The sequence below is a fragment of the Apus apus genome, chromosome 7, assembly GCF_020740795.1.
Source record: "Apus apus isolate bApuApu2 chromosome 7, bApuApu2.pri.cur, whole genome shotgun sequence".
NCBI classification, from domain to species: Eukaryota; Metazoa; Chordata; class Aves; order Apodiformes; family Apodidae; genus Apus; species Apus apus.
In genome coordinates, this window is record NC_067288.1 from 19,478,246 (window position 1) to 19,498,170 (window position 19,925).

Sequence of the window (19,925 nt, forward strand, 5' to 3'; positions counted from 1 at the left end):
TAAGGTTGACCTTTAAATAAAGTGGTTAGCTTTGCAACAGTTGTGTTCTAGGCAGAAGACAGCAAAATCAGTGTGAAATACACATTGATTTCTTTGATGGGATGAATTCAGGTTTTTCGTATTATAAAACACTTCAGTCTTGTGCTATTCTGTGTTAAGAGAGGTACAGATCATTGGCAAACTGTTTAAACAAAATAAGACAGTAAGTAATAGGGCATTGAGGTTAGAAACAGTTGATTTCAACTGTGAAATACATGCTTTAAAGTTTTATGCTCAATAAGCCATCATTGACCGTGCCGCTGCATGTTTTACACACGCTGTTGTGTGTTATTCTTAAAAGATAACTTCTCTTTAAAAAGACTGTGCTGCGTGGCCCTTCAAAAATTCTGATTTTGAATTCAGCTGTTAGCTAAAAAGAAGTGTCAGGTTTTCATAACTTTTCAGGTTTCATAGTTTTTTGTTTGGATATACAGGGATGGTATTAATACTGCTTTTCACTATTATTTTCAGGTCGATATGGGTCTTCCATATCCTCAGAGAGTTGTTCAGCTCCCTGAGATTGCCTGGGACCAATACACCACTAGCCTTGGAAACTTTGAGAGAGAATTCAAAAACCGCAAACGTAACAGTAGGAGGGTGAAGCTGATTTTTGACAAAGGTAAAAGGGAAGGGGGAATTGTATTACAAGAAAGAAATGAGCAGTGTGGAGGCTTAATTACTACTTTTTTTTAATGTTGCTTACAGTAGGTATACCTGCAAGACCAAAAAGTCCTTTGGATCCCAAGAAGGATGGAGAGCCTATTTCATACTCTGTCTTGCCTTTAAGTGATGGTCCAGAAGGTTCTACCAACAGTCGTCCACAGGTAGTTGTTACAAAAGGAAAGATAAATTTTTACAAAATTCTCTTTTTAATTTTATTTTTTTTTATTATGGGTTTGTGGGTGCTCTTTGCAATTATGTCAGATGTTAATGTTAGTGATGATTCTTTATTCATGAACTAAAATTAGAGAACTAATTTTTGGTTTAGGCAAATTTTGTTTCAGATTTTCATGTGTTTATTTGGATTAGTTTTGGGTTTTATTTTGGTAGAAAAAGGGTTAAAATTTATCCTACTGGTACTTTTTCTAAACATGTATTCCATTTTATACACTATATTTGAGCAGATTATAAGAGGACGACTTTGTGATGAGACCAAACCTGAAACTTTTAACCAGCTGTGGACTGTAGAGGAACAGGTAATAGGAAACTTCCAGTTTGTAGGTGTGGTAACATACATGAGAATAAAAGCAAATTGTGTAATAATGTTTAAAGCATTGAGAAATTTAGAGTCACATGTATGTAGATACTCATCTTTTGACTAGGAAAGATGTATTTATTTCTTTTCCCTGTTGATTTAGAAAAAACTAGAGCAATTGCTTTTGAAGTACCCACCAGAGGAAGTAGAGTCCCGACGGTGGCAGAAGATAGCTGATGAACTGGGAAACAGAACAGCAAAGCAGGTAACAAGAAAAACACTTGGAGAAGTAATCCCTTTCCTTGCCTTTTAAGCTTTTTCAGGAAGCTTAAAAATGTAACAGCAGGGCCTGCCTTTCGCTAACAACAATACAGCCCTTGATCTCAAATACAGGGTTTTAGAAGTGGCCCAAAGCCCATGACAAAGCTCCCAAAACTTGTTGTTTATTAGATTTTAACAGCAGGCATTTAATTTTAAATAGCCAGTGTACTGGCACCAACTGTTGTCAGATTGTGTTAGATTGGAATGCTGAATTTCCTGCACCTGAGGGCTGCAGAATGGGCAAACGTTTTAATACTCACAGACAGAAGAATTAGTTCTGTGGTGGGGCTGAGATCCACAAAAGGACACAGCTGTGGAGACACCAGGTGTTTCTTCACCTGACTTGTTGGGTTTTTTCTCCTAAAATGATACAATTTCTAGATTTTGACCTGAAGTAAAACATGCTGATGTTCGTGTGTCCACAGTACTTTTAATTTATCCTATTTCAGCTATATGCTTTCAGGTTAAAGCATTTCAATATACAATATGATCTCTGATATGATCTCTGATACTTTCTGTACTTTTAGGTATATTTCTCTGAACCTGAAAAACTAAAATACATGCTTACTTTTTAATAAATAAAATATGTAAGTACTTTCTGTATGCCAACTGTGTAATTTATCTATCATTGTTAAGGAAGAATAAATTTCACTTCAGCAGGTGAAAAACTACTAAAATTCTTTCCTTTTTATCACAATTTTTACTAGATTTCCTGTGTAGTTTTAAACAAGGGTAATTTTTTTTTTTTCTGAAAGCCTTCAAAGTGTCTGGAAATACTACAATGCAAGATAGTTAATGGTTAGAGCAGTTGTGCAGAGTAGAAAATGGGGATTTCTTGTCCTCTTTACCAGTGTAGCAATGCTGGCAAAAGTTGGAATTGAAGTCTGTTCCATTTCATTTGACATTTAATTGTGGCATGTTTTTTTCCTAGGTTGCCAGTAGAGTGCAAAAATATTTTATTAAACTGACTAAAGCTGGTATTCCAGTTCCAGGGCGGACTCCAAACCTATATTTATACTCCAAAAAGGTGAGACAATATTACAGCAGAAATTCTATTTTTCTGTTTGCATTTATGTGCAAAGTGAGTCTAAATTATTAACAGTTTAAATATATTTAAGTCTTGATAAATGCTTTCTTACTGTCTGGTTCCAATTTGCATGTATTTCCTCATACAGGATAATGTCTCTTCTGGTAAGTGATACAGGAAATGAAACAGGATGCATCAGTTTATTTTCGTGTATAACCATCCTCTGCTACTGGTGAAAACAGAATTGAATCAGAGATTTAGGACTCTAGTATGCAAGTTCTTCAATTATGGCTTACCATTTTTTAATTCAGTGCTTATGTAAGTGCACCTGCTTTTATGGTTCATTCAGAAGATACATTTTCCACCAGAAAAATTAATTTTAACTGTTTGCTTTTATGTGGTATTTTAGTTCATTCTTTACCAGAAGTAGAATTCAAACCCACAGTTAAATTCCTAGGTCATAACTGTATGCACATCAATGCTACTATTTAAGCATAGGCACAAGTTTTGATTTCCAGATCTAGTATTGAATGCAGATCTGCTTTCTGTTAACAGACCATTTAAATCACTGTGTCAGCTTAAGCTAAAATACCATCTCACCTTATAAATAGAAGTATTTGGGGGGTGTTGAAATCTTAAAAGGAAACCAGAAAATTAGCAAAACACAGCAAGTCAGTGACCGTAAGGCAGAAGGTGGAAAAAATCAGTACTGCGCATAGTACATTAAACTTAGAACAAACTGTTCATTTTTATTCTAGGCACAATCGTTCTGCAGATCTGAGGTACTAACTTCATCTGTTCCCTTTAGAGTGAATGGGGCTGGTCTCAATTCCTTGTTGCAGTTTTGTCTGCATAGCTACATTCCATCCATCCATTGCCTTTACTTTTTAACCTGTGTACAACTGTAAAATAATGCCAGATCCCTCTTTAGAGGTTGAATCTGCATTAGACAGAAGTGATTGTATTATACTATTACAGGTTTGTAGCTGATTCAGGAGTCTTTGTGATAAAAATTATTGCAGGAAAAGATTAAATTATTAATTATTGCAGATATTCCGTATGCTTTAACTGTATGGCAGAAGCTAGACACAATGTAAGACAATCTTCTCTTTTATAAAAAGTCACTTTTCATACCTCTGGATTTTGATTCATGCTGTTTTCTTTAAATTGAAGAATGTAAGATCTGACATATAAGATGTCAAAATGCTGGCATTGAAAGTACCTAAGGAAAAAGTTGAGTCAGTTTCATTTACCTTAGATTACTTTTTTTTTTTTAATATATTTAATGTTCTTCCATGGGGAATGAATAACAGGGGCTGAGTGCCTTTAGGTAATTTATTTTAAAAGTGCCATGCATTCTACATCTCAGACAGCATTAAAGTTGAAAGGTTTTAGATATACACTAATGGAGTAATTCATCTCATCTAAAACTTTGTAGGTTACTTTTCCAGTCAGTGGCAATGAAAAAGAACCTTCAGAGAGCAATTCTTTCTAACTCTTAGAAAACACTTTTGTGGTGGAATGAATTGCCTTTTCTCTCCAAGGTCTAGAAAAGAGATTGGGACAATTAGCCCAGACTTAGATTTTCTAAGGCACAAATTAATACAAGAAGTTGGTGTAAGTGTCAAGCACGGACTGGTCTCTTGGATCTTGGACCCGTGCAAAACTTTGTTTAGTCTTCCACTCACACCGTTCATGACTCTCAGGAGTCTTAGTATCTTTGCACTTTGGTGCTCAGTTTTCAAAATTATAACAGATTTGTTTTCTGGTTTTCTATTGTTGTCTGACTCATTTAATTAGGTTTTTTTATGGTAAGGGCTCTTTCTTACTGGGTTCTTACCAAGTAAGTGTTTCACTGTTCATCTGATTTCACTGTTATGGCAGAGAAAAACTCCAGCTGTATGAGGCTCTCATAAAGAGGTTTAATTAAAAGTAATTGGAAAGGTGATAGACTGTTCAGTGCAAAAGAGCAAATTTCTGGCAAGGCTTTATTTGTGATGGTTACTTGATTAATAACCAAGGAATGTTTTTAAAATATATCATTTTTTCACTGTAGTCATCAAGTAGACGGCAGCATCCTTTAAATAAACATCTTTTCAAACCTTCAACTTTCATGACATCTCATGAACCTCCAGTTTATATGGATGAAGATGATGACAGATCCAGTTTTCACAGCCATATGGATACTGCAGCAGAAGAGGAGGTATCGGTATGTCATGTAATTCAGTCAGAGAATGTCTTGCTTACTGTCATTTTAGCTTGTTTAATGAATAATATGAGGATTAAACATCTTTGTCATAAATATCATTAAATAAGTATTAAATGGTGGTAATAGTCATGAGGCATTTTGAACTATAAACACATTGTTAATATAAAGGCCCTCAATTGCAGAGAATTTAGACCAAATCAGAAATAATGTAGATAAATACTAAACAGTTGTGTCCTGTAACAGCTCTAAAATGTTTTAAGTGCATGTTTTCTTTAACACTAAAGAGCATGCATCTGTCCCTCACTTCTTTTAATAAACTTACTAAATAATACAGGTTCTTAATGCTTCACAGATTCATAAAAAGAAATTGAAATTGTATGTAGGCTACATTAGAAGAATTTTGATTACTATCTTGTAGTTGTTCTCCATAGCTGAGGATTCCTATCAGTGAAGGATCAGAATGGCAGGATCTGAAATCTGTGCTACATCAATAAAGACATGTCATATTTGAAAACAGCTCACATCTACCATGGACAGGCATCTGAATTAGAATGAGTGCTTCTGTCTTCTCATAACATAGAGGTCCTCAGCCTTCGTTAAAGCAAATTGTATGGGAAAATATAGAAATGGTGTGATTCTTTAAAAAGAGAGAACCATTTGTTACAAGTCTTTGGCAAGTTTGTATGTGCGAGCCTTTAGGGAGACAGACTTCTTCATAATTTAGGAAAAACAAGCAATTTTCTTAAGCTACTAAGAGACAGCATGAAGTAAAGGGGTGAAGGAGTTGGATAACTGAAACTTCACGCTTCCAGTCGTGGAATGAAGCTTCTCATCACTTTTGATTCTTACAGGTAAAGATGAGAAGTTAATACTGGTAATATTCACTGTCTTAAAATAAAAAATACATTTAATGGAAGCTTGGTACTGTCTTGATTTATGGGTCTTTTAAAAATCTGAGTTTGTGCAAGAATTCTTAAAACTGTAAAAAGTTTTTTTATTATCTTTGGGTTTAATATCTTCATAACTTTGCAAGTACAAGTGATTGTAACTGTCCTTAGAATAGCCTTGCGTACCATTCCACAGAATAGTAAAGAGTAAAATAAAGTTATAAGACTGACCTGAAATTTCAGTTCTCAAATCTCTTGCCATGTATTTAATCACATCAAAAAGTTTACTAAAGTAAACAAGCTTTGTCTTAAGCAAAAGCTAAGTCTTCTACTGCAGCTGCCAATTTCCCCACAATGTGTGGACAAGTGGATTATATTCAAATTGCAGTTAAGCATCTAAGATGGGAAAAAACCTAGGAGCTGTTGGGCACTGCTCTCTCCCTTATAGTGCAGCTAAGCTGTAGAAGAAACTTGTCTTTAATGTTTTTGTTTGTTTGTTTTAATGCAAATAATAATGTATAAATAAGACAAAATAAAATGTAACTTAGCTGTATGTGCTGTTTTGTGCTGTGTTTTTAAAAATAATTTCCCAATATGTTTCTTGGAATACACTGCCAGCATTTTCTCAAAGGTAACTAATAGTGCACAGTGATTTATGGATTATGTGTGTGACTAGTTATGATATTCCAAAAGTACAGAATGTTTCTTACTTATTTTTAACCATGAACAGGATGAAGAGAGTATTCCAATAACATATCGAGAGTTACCTGAATACAAAGAACTTGTAGAGTTTAAAAAATTGAAGAAACAGAAACTCCAGCAGATGCATGCAGAAAGTGGCTTTGTGCAGCATTTAGGATTCAAGGTGAGTTTTAAGACCTGGTCTTGTGTTCCTTCCAGTCGATTGTAGAAGTTTTCAAAGATAACGTAGCTTGGATTTCCAAAAAAAGGCTTTGTTTAATATAACAAGTTTGGTTCCTTAGTCCTTTTTCACTGTGTCTGCTCTCTCTCATCTTCTATAATAAAAGCAACCCAAGTAATTCTCTCTTTCTGATAGCTCAGGTTTCACTGAACACTGATACTGTCTGAATGTTAATCAGCATACTGTCTTCTCCTCATGCATATTCTGAAAATACAGCTCTAGAGCCAGGTTAAATGATTATAGAATTCCATTTGACACTACACTCTGTTTTGAGAATTATTTGTTGATGATAATTCTCTGATTATGAATTTGGTGTGAATTTGCTCCCACCTGAGGCCAAGAAGGTACAAAAATTTTGAATGGGATCAGTAATACATAAAGAATTATTTTTTTGTAGTACTATCCTAATCCTGTCAAGTAATAACTTGTAGAAGTTGAAGCAAGGACAATAAACAGTAGCTATGTGAAATTAAGAAAATAAACATTAAGTTAAACTAATGTGTTGTCCCAGTATCAACCAGTAATAGTCAACATTAAAGAAAGGGCATTCTCTAAATTATATTTTCTGGTTTGCTAGGGGTGTTCTGTGAAACTGATTGCTATGTTGGAACAGTTTGTTCACCTTGTTATGTAGATAGATGTATTTACTAATACACATTTATATAAGAATGCAAAGATATTTTGTTTAAAGTTAGTTCAAAATGACTGGGAAATTAAGACAGCTTTGATAGTTGACAATGACACCATTAATCATGGTGTTAGACCACCAAGGTGTTTTTCATTTTTACTACTTTTTTTAAGTTAGCATGGTGTGTTTGGTTTTATTTGGGTTTGTTATTTTGTTTTTTGTTAGTTTTTTGTTTTTAACTTTAAGTTAGCCTTTTCTTCCTCAAAATGCAAAACTTTGATCAGGCAGACCGGACTTCTAGGTTACAGTCTAGTTGCTTTTTCTACATAAAATTACTCTGAAAAGGAAATTGACATTATGCAGCATTTAAAGTTTGAAAGTTTCTTTGCAATCTGAATTTGATACTATTATGTATTACAGTAAGCTATTAAATTACATGATTACATACTATTTTCCCCACAGGAGCACCTTGCTCAGTGCAAAGGCTGGATGGAGCTCACCTAATAAGCAATCATTCAGAACACTTTTTGGTTCTGCATGGCCTTCAGCCTCATTTACTACACATTATTCAAACTCTGCTTTGAATATTGAATTATTGAATCCCTTGTGGGCTTTTTATGGCTTTCATTGCTATAATATCAGAGCACTTTGTAAGTGCTTCTTTTTTCTTAGGAAATGAAAAGCATGGTATTATTTTTGTTTCACAAGGGAAAGAGAGAGAAGCTGAAGCACAGAAATTAAGGTCAAGGGTTTCCACTATCTTGGTTCTCAAATTGAGATACCTGGAATTTTTTTTTAAATTTTTGGAAGTATTTAGCATTATACTGAACTTGAAATTTCCAGAGAACATCTCTGAATATGCTTAGCCCCTGCTCACTGTCAACCCTCAAACTCTGAAAGCCACCTGTGGCAAATCTGTAAGGTGTTTGTAACCCTGAGTGGGCTGGAAGTGAACTGCTCTGCGAGTGGGTTTCACAGATGGACCTTCGGGTGCTGAAGGAGGATGAGAAATTGGAGCACAGGCTTGTTTACCACATTTTTTTTCCTTTTCAATCATGTCTTTGCAGCACCCTTCAAAGTTTAGATTTTTGAAAAGTTCTTCTTGGCTCCAGATCCCATTTTCCAGGTTTCCTTTTTGTATCAAGTATCTTTGCATTTCTGCCCCTCTTCTCTACCATTGTGATTTTTTTATCTAGTCTTGATGTTTTTTTCATTTGTACTGTGTTTTCTCCTCTTCATGCCACACTTTTCTTGCACTTAGTTGCTGTTGTTTTGTCCCCAAATTCTCCTCAGGGGTTAGTGCTATCTCCTACCTCGCCTGTCCTGATCTGCAGCCCGTCAACAGCCTCCCAGCAGGCCTTGCTGGCCTAGGCTCACTGCTTTCTGCTGCCATGGAAAGCAAATCTATACTTGGACATTTCATGTGGTTGGACTGAAGCTGTAGAAACATCAAATTCTTTGTGTGTTGTGTGGCAGCAGGTCTTACAGCCATGTGAGGCTGAGCAGTGACTGCAGGCAGGACCAGGTCTGCTTTTGTTGAGCAGGAAGGTGATGTGAACATAAGTACATTACAGGCTGTGATGATAAGAATTCAGCTGTGTGGGCTACTAGTAAGTGACCTACATGCATGCCCTTCTACAGGGTGTATTGGTGTGTACTGCTGCTATCATAAGTGGTTACAGGTGCTGATTTTAATGCTCTTCCATCTGCTCCAGTGTGATAACTGTGGAATTGAACCTATCCAGGGAGTTCGGTGGCACTGCCAAGACTGCCCTCAAGAAATGTCCTTAGATTTCTGTGATTCTTGTTCTGACTGGTAAGTAGCTTATGCTTCTACATCTTATTTGTAATTAGCTTTAATATCTCTATTGCTGTGTATGTTGGAAATCCAGCATAGCATACATCTCCTGCAACAGGTGAAGTGGAAGATACTTTAGCATATATTTATGGAGATGTATTTTGTAAGCATGTTCTGGATAAATAATTTTTATTTTCTTAATAGAGTAGACAGGCTTAGTACTGTTAAATAATGGGAGAAATCAGACTTTGTAAATCTTACCAAATTTGGCATGAATCTGTTAATATGATCATTGTTTACAGATAAGGAAAGTATTTGACTTTTAAACTGTTATATTTTTCTTTCCCTTGCAGTCTGCATGAAACAGAGATTCATAAGGAAGACCATCAGTTAGAACCTATTTACAGAGCAGAGACATTTTTAGACAGAGACTACTGCATGTCCCAGGGCACCAGTTACAATTATCTTGACCCAAACTACTTTCCAGCAAATAGATGACATGGGAAGCAGAACTACCATCTTGGGCTTACTATTCTCTTTGAAAAATAACAATGGCACCATTGTTAATTCTGTGCACATTTTGGAAAGAGTCTGCTTTCCCTGAAATGTCACTCACAGCATGACAGCTTCCTGGGTGTACTTATCAAACTACAGCTTTGAGCTGTCATGGTTCTAGATCACTGAACAGCAGCTGAACATTCCTAGTGTGCAGAAGGTTTCACTGGGAGACTTTCTTTCACCACATTAGTCATTTTTAGGTGGTGAATCTAAACACAAAAGAAAAACATACAAAAGGGTGAGCCAGAAATGAGAGCACACATTAAAGACAGAGTAAATTCCAAAGGCTTTGAAGAACTTGGTTATAACGAGATCCAGAGGAGATGAAGTATTTATATAAAAACAGTTTCGTAGCTTGCAGTTTTGTTGTGAAATAGTTTTCAGCACAGTAACTGACTTCTTTAGGCAAGGTTTTAACCAATGACAGTGTTTGCTTCTAGGATGTACTCTAAAAAATACTGTCTCGGCGATGGTTGGTTACAGGCCTTTATCAAATCGGAGCTGCTTAATCACATTGACTTTCAGTTTTTTTTAATTATTTTTTTTTAAACCACAATGAACTCTATTTACCAACAGTGAAGCACTACAGGGAGCAACTGTGGCATTGCTTCCTTAACCAGCTCATGGTGTGTGAATGTTATAAAATTGTCACTCAGATATATTTTTTAAATGTAATGTTATATAAGATGATCATGTGATGTGTACAAAATATGGTGAAAAGTGCCAGTGGTAGTAACTGTGTAAAGTCTCTAATACTCAACATTAACTCCTTTAAAATAAAATACACAGCCTTCTGCCTCTGTATTTGGAGTTGTTAGTGCAACTCATCAAAGAAAACTGCCTAATATAAATCATATATATGGTAATAATTTTTCCTCTTTTGTAGTCTGCACAAGATCCATGAAAGATTGTATTTTTATTACTATTTAAACAGTGATTAAATTTAGCCTGAGCAGTGAGCAAGGGTTCACATGCATTCTTTTATACTGCTGGATTTTGTTGTGCATCATTTAAAACATTTTGTATGTTTCTTCTTATCTGTGTATACAGTATGTTCTTAAATAATGTTCAATTGTCAGGAGAACTGTGAGAAATAAACTATGTGGATACAGTCTGTTTATATATAGAATGCTTGCTGTGATTTCCTTTCTGTGTAGTTCTGACTTTTTAATCAAGAAGGAAAACATTAAAAGGACATTTTAATACATCATACAAATACTCACTGTGCAGACCTGCAAGTTGCCCAGCACCTTCCTCTGCTGTTCATTGCAATGGGAACTGATGGTGCTCTGCACCTGCTGAAAACAGGATTAGCACTTTAGTTCTCTCCTATCTTACTCATAGACTGTTCTTTTTCAGGTTGCAGAAACTTCAGATTCTGGTAGCCTCGGTACACTGTATACCTTTGTCTGAGAAGCTTTGTAATTATTGTGACATATTTTAGTTAATATATTTTTTATTGAAATGTATAGCTCATGATTCAGAAGTACTTGATTATTTTATAACTGTAATAGACTTCCAGTTGCTTTGAAACTTGAATACTCAAGAGTAATTAGCTAGGAAAGAAACTAATTTGACTTAAAAAGATGGCAATAAGAAGCATAATTGGCTGGCTGCACCTAATAACTTTAATTATGAAGTGATAATAGTAAGTTTTACAATAAATTTAGGTGTAGTTATTTTTTGAAAAAAAAAAAACATTTTGAGCCTTTACTCTTAGTGAGAAGGTGATACAGTACAGTTGCTAAAACACTGAGCAAATATAATCATTAAACAACTAGTATATCAAGTATACTTAGATAAATTTAATAAACCTTAAAAAATACACACAAAAATTCACATGATGTATTCTAGCTTTCAATTGGAAAAGATGCTACTCTGAGAGACTAAGACAATAAAATGTGCTTTCCACGTCATTTATGCTGTTTACAGGAAGCTAGAGTTGGTGAAGGTGTATTATAAAAGAGAATCTGTGATAATCTTTGTTTTCTGTTGATAACCTGAAAAAAAGTTACTGGAATAAAATAATGAAAGCAAAATAGTGAAGATACGATTAAGTGCAAATATTCCATTCATCTATTTATCATAGCTTGGGAAGAACAAACAGCCATGGTATAACTTGAATGAGATTGGAAGCAGCAGGAGAATTTCAGGTCTGAATCACCCAAGAAAGAGTCTTGGATAAGTCCTCTTTTTATTGAATATGTATAAATATTTATATTTCCGTATGCATGCATATACAGCTATTTCTCTTCCATACATTATGAACATATGCAAATAGATATTTAATGCACATACACCCAGTCAAGCATGGGAATTTTTTTGTTTTGTTCCACAGAAAAGACCAGAAGAAGCAGAAAGAAATACTAAACTGAAACTGTATGTTAAATAATTTTTGTGATTTGATTATTAAGAAAAAAAGAGCAGCTGATCGTTGCCTTTGTTCCCATCCTGCACAAATATGATACTCCACACTTTTACCTTATATTGTAATTAGAAGCAATAAACAATACTACAGAAAACCTACCTAGATGAATTTGCAACTTCATGGTAATCCCAGAACATTTTACATTTTTTTGGAAAAACACCACACCAGACAGCTGCTGGTGCTTCAAGGCTTGGTTTGGAAAAACCTGCCTTCTGTAGCTGATGCATTATGAAAGTCCCTTGCTTAGAGCTGTTGTACTGCAGATGTTCCTGGTCACTTAACAGCACTGGTCTGGAGCTGGAGAAGCACTTCTAGAGCATCAGAGGTAAAATATAGGCTATAAAAGGACCCAGGAAAGAAGGAATCCAGGATATGAAGGATACGAATGTATCTAAAACAGTCCCTTAAAAATAATTGAATTAGCATTTACAGGGCAAATGCCAAGGAAGAAAAAGAAAACAGAAGACTCTGCCCTGAATGGAGAAAGGACATACTCTGTAAGCATGCTGATTTGAGCTATATTTTCAAGTCATGTACTGTGCTTTAAAAAGGATTAAAGCCACATATATTGTAACAAAAATCATTACTCCTCATTTTTGTACATGTTTTATTTGTATTATGTCTTCATTACAAGAAAGGTAACTTAAAAAATACAAATCTGCCGCATAAAGAACAACTTCAACAGTAAGAGCAATCATGCAACCCACTTCAGCTATGAATTCATCCAGTAGTTCCAGTAAGAGGATGCAGTTACTTTACAGGACTCTCAACATGCTTTTATTTAGCTATCAGAATACCAGAGAAACTCCACAATATTTTGGTTAACCTAATGAAATACGATTTTTACAGACTTCTTTTCAGACACTACAGATAAATGGCTTCCTAAAGATGTAAGCAGTATGAATTGGTTTTCCTGTTTGTTTTATTTTTTCCTCTCCCCAAAGTTTCAGCAATGCCAGTCCAAGACAACAAATGATCTGACTTTTGCATTTGAAATACTTTCAAAGTATTGTTTAAAGACAGTTTCTTGCATTCTGGCTCATAGTCAGCTTTATATGTGGACTTTAATTAATATAGTAAAACTGCCGATAATGGGGATAATGACTGGATTGCACATTCAGCTATACAATACAATCATTATTTTCACCTCAGCTCACAAAACTGGGAAGTCATAATATCCTACAATTTGCAGCAGAAGACAAGTCTGTCCCAAAAATGTCTGCTGCATGATAATGGATTGACAGACTTCCACGATAGTGGAATTTTTTCCTTCTTGTTGTAATAGTGTTCTGAGGACGTATGAAAAGTTCCACTTGTAGCTTGACTGATTCCAGCTGTCTTACAGCTGCATGTAACACAGAACAGATTCTAGTTATTAAAACCCAAGAACAACCTAAGTGATACCACAAAAATTAATACTGTTAATTAAAAAAATAACCCATGGGAAACTGGTAAGCAGTAATCTTAAAGTTAATACATTAAATGGTGAATGACGTGGCAGAAGAGCTCACTGCTGGCCAGGCACTGTCTGACCTCCAATCCAATGCATGAGATCATGAAACACAAACCAGAGGTGCTGTTCACCATGCTGCTTTTAACCTGCAAAGAGCAAACAACCAACAAGACAATATACAGTTCTTAGTGTAGACTTAGCACACAGACCACTTCCTATTGACTGTATTATCAGAACAGAGAAAAAAAAAATCTAAAATAACATACCACATGCACAAAGTCCAGATACCCCTCAAGAAAGCAGTATTGCTTTGAACAGCATTTTAATCGTGACTGTCAAGTACATGTGAGGTTGGGCTGTGTACACACCACTACTGCTTTTCTGTTGAAAAAGAAAATTATGCCTCCTCCTTTTTCAGAAAAGAGTCGATTGTCTTGCAGACTTCCACAAAAACATCCTGTGTTCCTTCTGCATCAACCTGTGAAACAGGCAAAAAGCATTAGTTTTTATTAAGTTACAATCATCTCAGAACCCAAGCACTGGCACAAAAAAATAGTCCAATAGAAAGTAAAAGTTCTGTTTGATGATACAAGCATGCTAATGGAGAGGAGCAGCATCCATAAACCAAAATTATTCACTATGTTTCCACAGTTACATGAGAAGCTTCTGTAGACTCCATCATCTGCAGCAAAGCACATTCATCAAATGAGGGAGCTTAAGCTCCTCCTTAGTATTTATGTTCTAAAGTAAAATTACACCTTTGACAGGCAGAACAGTTTCCAAAAATGTTTAGAAACTATTTTAACATTTAATACATTCCAAAAGAAGCTGAACAGAATAATTTCTGTATCATACCATTAATGAGATGAGCAGCAATGATATGTCATTTTGTTTCTTGTCATCTTAAGTGTCTAAGTATGTAATGCTGTGTCTGGCCTAAAAGCTTTCAGATGCCAATGACTTGCAGGGTGGTGTGTTTCTGTATTTGTGAGCTTGGTAAATTGTTCTGGTTTCACAACGACCTTTGGGCAACATGTTTTACAGTGCTTCTGTTTCAGCCAGGCTGAAACATTCTGTTTCTGTCCAGGCTGTCCAAGTTGATTTTTCATGACTGGACTTCAACAAAAACAAGACCAATGTATTACCCTATGCTGAGGATGAGAGAGAGCTCTCCAAGTTCCTGACAAGAATGCCAGACAATTGTAATTTTGAAGGAGGCATTCCTGACCATATTCTCTGCCACCTCTGTTCTGCAGGAGAGTAACAGGAATTTCAAACTCAACAAAATTTGTGGTTTTGAAATAGGCCATGAAATTCTTCTCAGACACAGTGTTGGTTTGCAGCCAGCTCCTATACAGTCAGACTGCATTCAAGGTACATTTAAGTCCCTCAGTGCTAAGTCTTGTGTGGGAGTTGGCAGCTGCTCCTTGCAGAGATCCAGCAAGGGATTGCATTCACACTCCGTAGCCGAGTTTTGCTCTTGGTGGCATCCACAGATGCTGTGAGGTTTGGTCCCTTGTTGCATCCAGCTGGAAGTGCTGGCACTCCCAGCCAGTCTGCCTCCACACACAGCAGTTCCAGCACTGGAAATGACCAGCCTGGCCAACATTTAAGGAGCCATGCCTGACGGGGTTCAGTCTGCTGGGACTTGCCACAGGGGTCTCTTACACTCTCAGCTGAGTGTAAGAGAAGTTTTAAGAAACATGGTTCTCTTGCTTCCCTTGCTCTCTGTCACATTGGTGTTTGCTGACACTGCTGCTTTATGCATTGCTGAGGCACACACATGCTGGAATGGTTTGTGAAGCAGCTGGCAGTGCCTTAGAAAGGTCAGTTCTCAAACAAGGGCTGCATGCCTTTCAAAAGCTTTCCATGCCACAAAAACAGGATTTAGGAAGGGGTTACTAACCAGTAGAACAGAGAAAAGGGGAAGGGCGAACCATTCTGGATCAAATGCCTGCCTTCTCCAGTTAGAATAAAACTATCAACTCCTACCTCAGCTGCGATAAAGCAGCTTGTTTTGTCCATCTCAACTGCCAAGACATCTATTCTCATACAGCTATCCCACAGAATATGCAGTTGGCACAGGGTGAAGGCCACAGCCATTTCAAAGCTCTCTTGTCTTAATGTGTATTTTTATTATTTCTTTATTCCATAAATACATTTGCACTGGATAACCTATCTAACCTAACCAGCAGAGCTGATTGCCATTGCCTTTTTAGCAACCTCTTCTAGAACTGGGACTGATACTCAGGCATAAATCTGTGCAGCTGTGATGGATTTGGTTTCTGAGCATGGAAATGGCAGCCTTTTGTGACTGTGTGGAATGCTGCCTTCCTCACAGGCTCAGCAAAACATGGATGAGCATGACTAATGACAGCCCCAGTGCTTCCCATGCTGGCCTCCTAAATAACGAAGGTCCAATTCATAAAACTAACTTAAAGTCATGGCACAAGCTAACTTAATGCGACAATAATTCACAGCTAGTACCACAGTAATTCAATTACTCTCTCTGCAGCTCCAGGAGAGAAAACTGGGTGTTTTTCTTGTTATAACAGACTTCATAAATTAGGACTGTTTTCAAGGTTATTCAAGGCTACTGTCTTATAAAAGCAAGATCCAAATACAGTTTTCCATAGTGCTTCCGGTTTTAAAACGCCACTATGGCTTTAGGAAACTTCAAAAACAGACAAACATAATGAGCTCCTATGAAAAATGACTGGAATAATCATCTTCATAGTACAATGTTGCTCATTTTGGCATTAAAATCAGGCAATTTAGTTTTCTGTCATCAAATCTCCGTTTGTTGTAGGTTTTGGGATTCAGAACCCTAAATGTATGCTGCCACTGAGAAAAACCCAACTGTCTGTAGAGAAGATGCCTGAGGACCACTGCTTTCAGTGAGACAGAGTGAGACTCTGGAATAAACTCACTAATTAGAAGCTTCTTATTGAAGGTCAATCATGTTCAATTGTGTCGTCACTAACAGTTCTATCTTTGTCATTAAAAAGAGTGTTAAAAACCTCTCTGAGACAGTGCAATACCTGGTTCTCAAAGCACTGGATCAAGCTGTCTGGGTATCCAGTGGAAACATGTTGCCCCAGTATCTATTTGCATTTTATCCATAATCCTCTGCTACTGTTTCTGATGGATCTTTCCAGACTGGTACCTCATCTAACGGGTCACAAGCCACCAAAGGGGTGACATAGGAACTTATGTTCCTTTGTTCCCCACTTACTTCTCTACAAGGGTTAATGATACTTTGACAACCTTCCAAAAGACAGAAATTAATTACATACTTGCTATCAGTAATACCATTTATTATCCCTCCTCTCAAGGGAAAAGTTGGTAGACATTTGCCCCTCTCCAGAGAAACTTCTAACAGGGGATCAGCATGAGAAGGCTCAGAAGAGGAAGACCATAAGAGGGTGGATGGTCACTCATTCTTTAATGATGGTTATGGAAAATGTTAGTGATAAGAACCTAGTAACTACTGCTTGCACAGCAAGTGACTATAATTGATTTAAGAAAGAAACAATAGAATAACACTGAAAATAATAATAATAATAATAATAATAATAATAATAATAAGAAGAAGAAGAAGAAGAAGAAGAAGAAGAAGAAGAAGAAGAAGAAGAAGAAGAAACAGAAAAATAAAGGTATTTTGGTTGAACTTTGTAGGTGTGTGACTTGAAATAGTGAAGGTTTTTGGACCTCTGCTCTGAACTGCCTGCCCTATTTGTTATGCTACTTTTCCTCAGATGACTTTGAATAGGGAACTTGTATTCAAGACACCTACTAACTGCCTTACATTCACTGGCAGGATCAGTTTTGTCTTGCTTGACTACCCGTGCATTGCTCTTTTTCCTTACTTACTACTCTCCCACATACTGTCACTTGAAAAGACACTTCAAGGATGAATCAAATATTAAAACAATTTTTTTTTCTCCCTTTCCTCTTAAGTTTCGTGAAGTTAAAACACAAGTAGGTGCCTACTAAATTTTCAGCCATTCTATGGAGCTGCCTTGGAAATCACTGAGAAATAAATTTAAAAAACAACAGTTCTACCTGCTTACTACAGTCACCTTAGTGCATTTAATTTAATTTCATTCATCTGAAACATCTGATTCCCACAGAATCAGGCAGAAAAGTGAGCAAAATACACTGTCATTCTTTGCCCTGCATTTATCTTCCCTTGTAAATGTATCCCTATGAGTTAAATCACAGTTCTTCCTCTCAGCTGTGCAGCTGGAAGGATCACCATTGTTTATTCCTGTTCATAGATGTTTCATCTGCACCCAAACTCATGTGCATGCCTCATGCTTCCACTGCTGAGCAGGAAAACTGACAGGTAATCTTGGCCAAAGGGAAATTTCAGCCTTGATCTTTTGGCAGCTTCATCAGGTCACTGTTCTTGTCCAGATGTTAGTGGAATGGAAAAATGTTCCATTTCCAAATATTACATTGGTTATCTATGAATGCATCTAAGCACGATAACTCTAGGTTTAGACAAGGTCAGAAAAGTCTCATTTATTAAAATGGAATGCTGTTTACATACCTTTGTCTCTTCTGTGCAAGTAAAGCAAAGAGAGAATTCCTAATGAGGGCAGAGGAAGGAACTAGGTCAGACTTGAGTTTTTCTGTCTCTACTGTGTTTATCAGGCTCTGTTCATCCATGCCATAACTTTCAATTCAATGCAGAGAATGAGAAAGCTAATTTGACAATGTAGTCTCAAACACACCTTGATATGGCATGACAGATCAGTTCCTCCTCCACTGAGTGCTCATCCAGCATCTAATTCCCACACCAGACCTTCTGCTGGCCTTATGTTAGGACTGAATTTTAAGTTTGCATATTTCATCTGCCTGTTTCAGGACTGAAAAACTTCTAGGCTGGATAGGACAAGTTAAACATGTAGCACTGTTGCTGTGTGTTGTTCCCAGTCTGTGGAAAATTCTGCGCAGACCTAAATATACTTAAAATGGAGAAATCAAATAATACCAATATGCCAACCCTATTTTCTTGTTAAACAAGTGGCGTTTAACAATTCTGATGCTCTTTTCTGTGGCAAAGCAGAGACTGACTGCTACAGTTAAACCCTACAAGACATGATCACTTATACAACTAAACATTATTTCATCTACAACTATTAGTGACGCTTAGTCACACGTTGCAGGAAGCTGGTTAGAAAAGGTTAATGCTGAGTTGTCATGGCAGTTAGGTGGGATTTAGACTCTAATTTTCCTTTTAAAATCTCAGCGTCCACCCCTCTGAATTTGTAAGAATGTGCATGGCTGGATCACAACAGACAGACAGCTCACATGGGCCTTCCACTGAAGAGCTGCTTCTGTTGAAAAAACAAGCCTGGTCTGGGCAGGAATAACTTTCCAGAAGGCAGCGACTAAAGATTCTTTTAGACTCTTCTTTTCTTCATCTCTTAAGTAGCTTCTCTTCAGATGCTTTGGCCATTGATTATCCTGGGATCACAGCCTGATCTGGATCTGCAAACAGCACCTTCAGGTAAGACTTCATTTCCCTGAAGCTATTGGGTTCCACCAGCTTCGCCTGAGAAAATGAGTTCACAGGCCTCTGGTGTGTACTTACATGCAAGTCCATGGATTATTTTTTTTAAAATAATGAATGTAGATTAAATAATTTATTTTATGGAGTCTTCAACACTTTTAAGTTAACCTCAGTGGCTTTGCCTGGAATGTTTTAGGAAACACATACAGTTCTCTCAGTGAGCAGAATTACAGAGGCACCAGCATCTCAATGGGAGCATTAACATTTTCCATCAGCTCTGTTACAAATAACAAAAACCAAGGAGTATTTTAGCCAGCCCACACACACAAAATTGCAGTCAGAAGTATTACTCATAGTTTTTCTGCTTTCCACTTCAATTTCCTTTCTTCACACAGAGAACATCAGAGTGACTGCTAGTGTCAATGCTTAGCAGTCTGTAAAGTATGTTGCTATAAATAAGAAACTAACCCCACCTCCTGGGAATCGCAACTTTGCCTTTACTCTCTGCTTTCTTCAACACAGGCAGCCTAAACATATTCACTGCTAAAATAGTTTTCTTCATTTCCCTAACAGTTACACATTTTGTGTTATCAAAACAGCTGTTGACTAAGTTTTAACTGTTTGTCTTTGTTCTCCAAATATTGAATGTGTACTTGTCTACATCTTAAGGGTTGGAGGGAGGGGGCATATCCCTGTTTCATTTAAACCCGTAACGGAATGACATCTTTGAGAGCAGATATGGATTTTATCCGTTTGGTAAAAAGCAGGTGAGGTAGACATTTCAATACAGAGTACCTGTGTTCAAGAAAAACAGAACATGTTTTTCAGCTTTAAAAGGCCATTTTACATTATAATGTTTATAAAGCTGATTTTACAGAGCTTTCATACCCACTAGCTCCATCCAGAGGATGGAAGGATGTTGAACTCTTACATTCATCA

The 19,925-nt window shown here is 36.6% G+C and overlaps 2 protein-coding genes across 5 annotated transcripts in view; one reads left to right on the forward strand and one right to left on the reverse strand.

Annotated features, from left to right (window-relative positions):
- ZZZ3 (zinc finger ZZ-type containing 3) overlaps nt 1–10,713 on the forward strand; it is a 51,057-nt gene extending 40,344 nt beyond the window's left edge. For 3 of the 4 annotated variants that reach the window (XM_051625212.1, XM_051625213.1, XM_051625211.1), the window contains exons 5-13: nt 511–658; nt 745–863; nt 1,164–1,235; nt 1,398–1,499; nt 2,487–2,582; nt 4,639–4,791; nt 6,409–6,543; nt 8,944–9,044; nt 9,380–10,713. In XM_051625212.1, the coding sequence (XP_051481172.1) occupies nt 511–658; nt 745–863; nt 1,164–1,235; nt 1,398–1,499; nt 2,487–2,582; nt 4,639–4,791; nt 6,409–6,543; nt 8,944–9,044; nt 9,380–9,524 (1,071 nt within the window). In that variant the 3' untranslated portion in view covers nt 9,525–10,713. The remainder of the gene's footprint in view (nt 1–510; nt 659–744; nt 864–1,163; nt 1,236–1,397; nt 1,500–2,486; nt 2,583–4,638; nt 4,792–6,408; nt 6,544–8,943; nt 9,045–9,379) is intronic. The other variant, XM_051625215.1, reaches the window with a different exon arrangement.
- Nucleotides 10,714–12,766: 2,053 nt separating this feature from the next.
- Nucleotides 12,767–19,925, reverse strand: part of AK5 (adenylate kinase 5) — a 69,924-nt gene continuing 62,765 nt past the window's right edge. Inside the window, exon 14 of the mRNA XM_051625216.1 lies at nt 12,767–13,943. Coding sequence (XP_051481176.1) covers nt 13,863–13,943 — 81 coding nt within the window. The 3' untranslated portion in view covers nt 12,767–13,862. The remainder of the gene's footprint in view (nt 13,944–19,925) is intronic.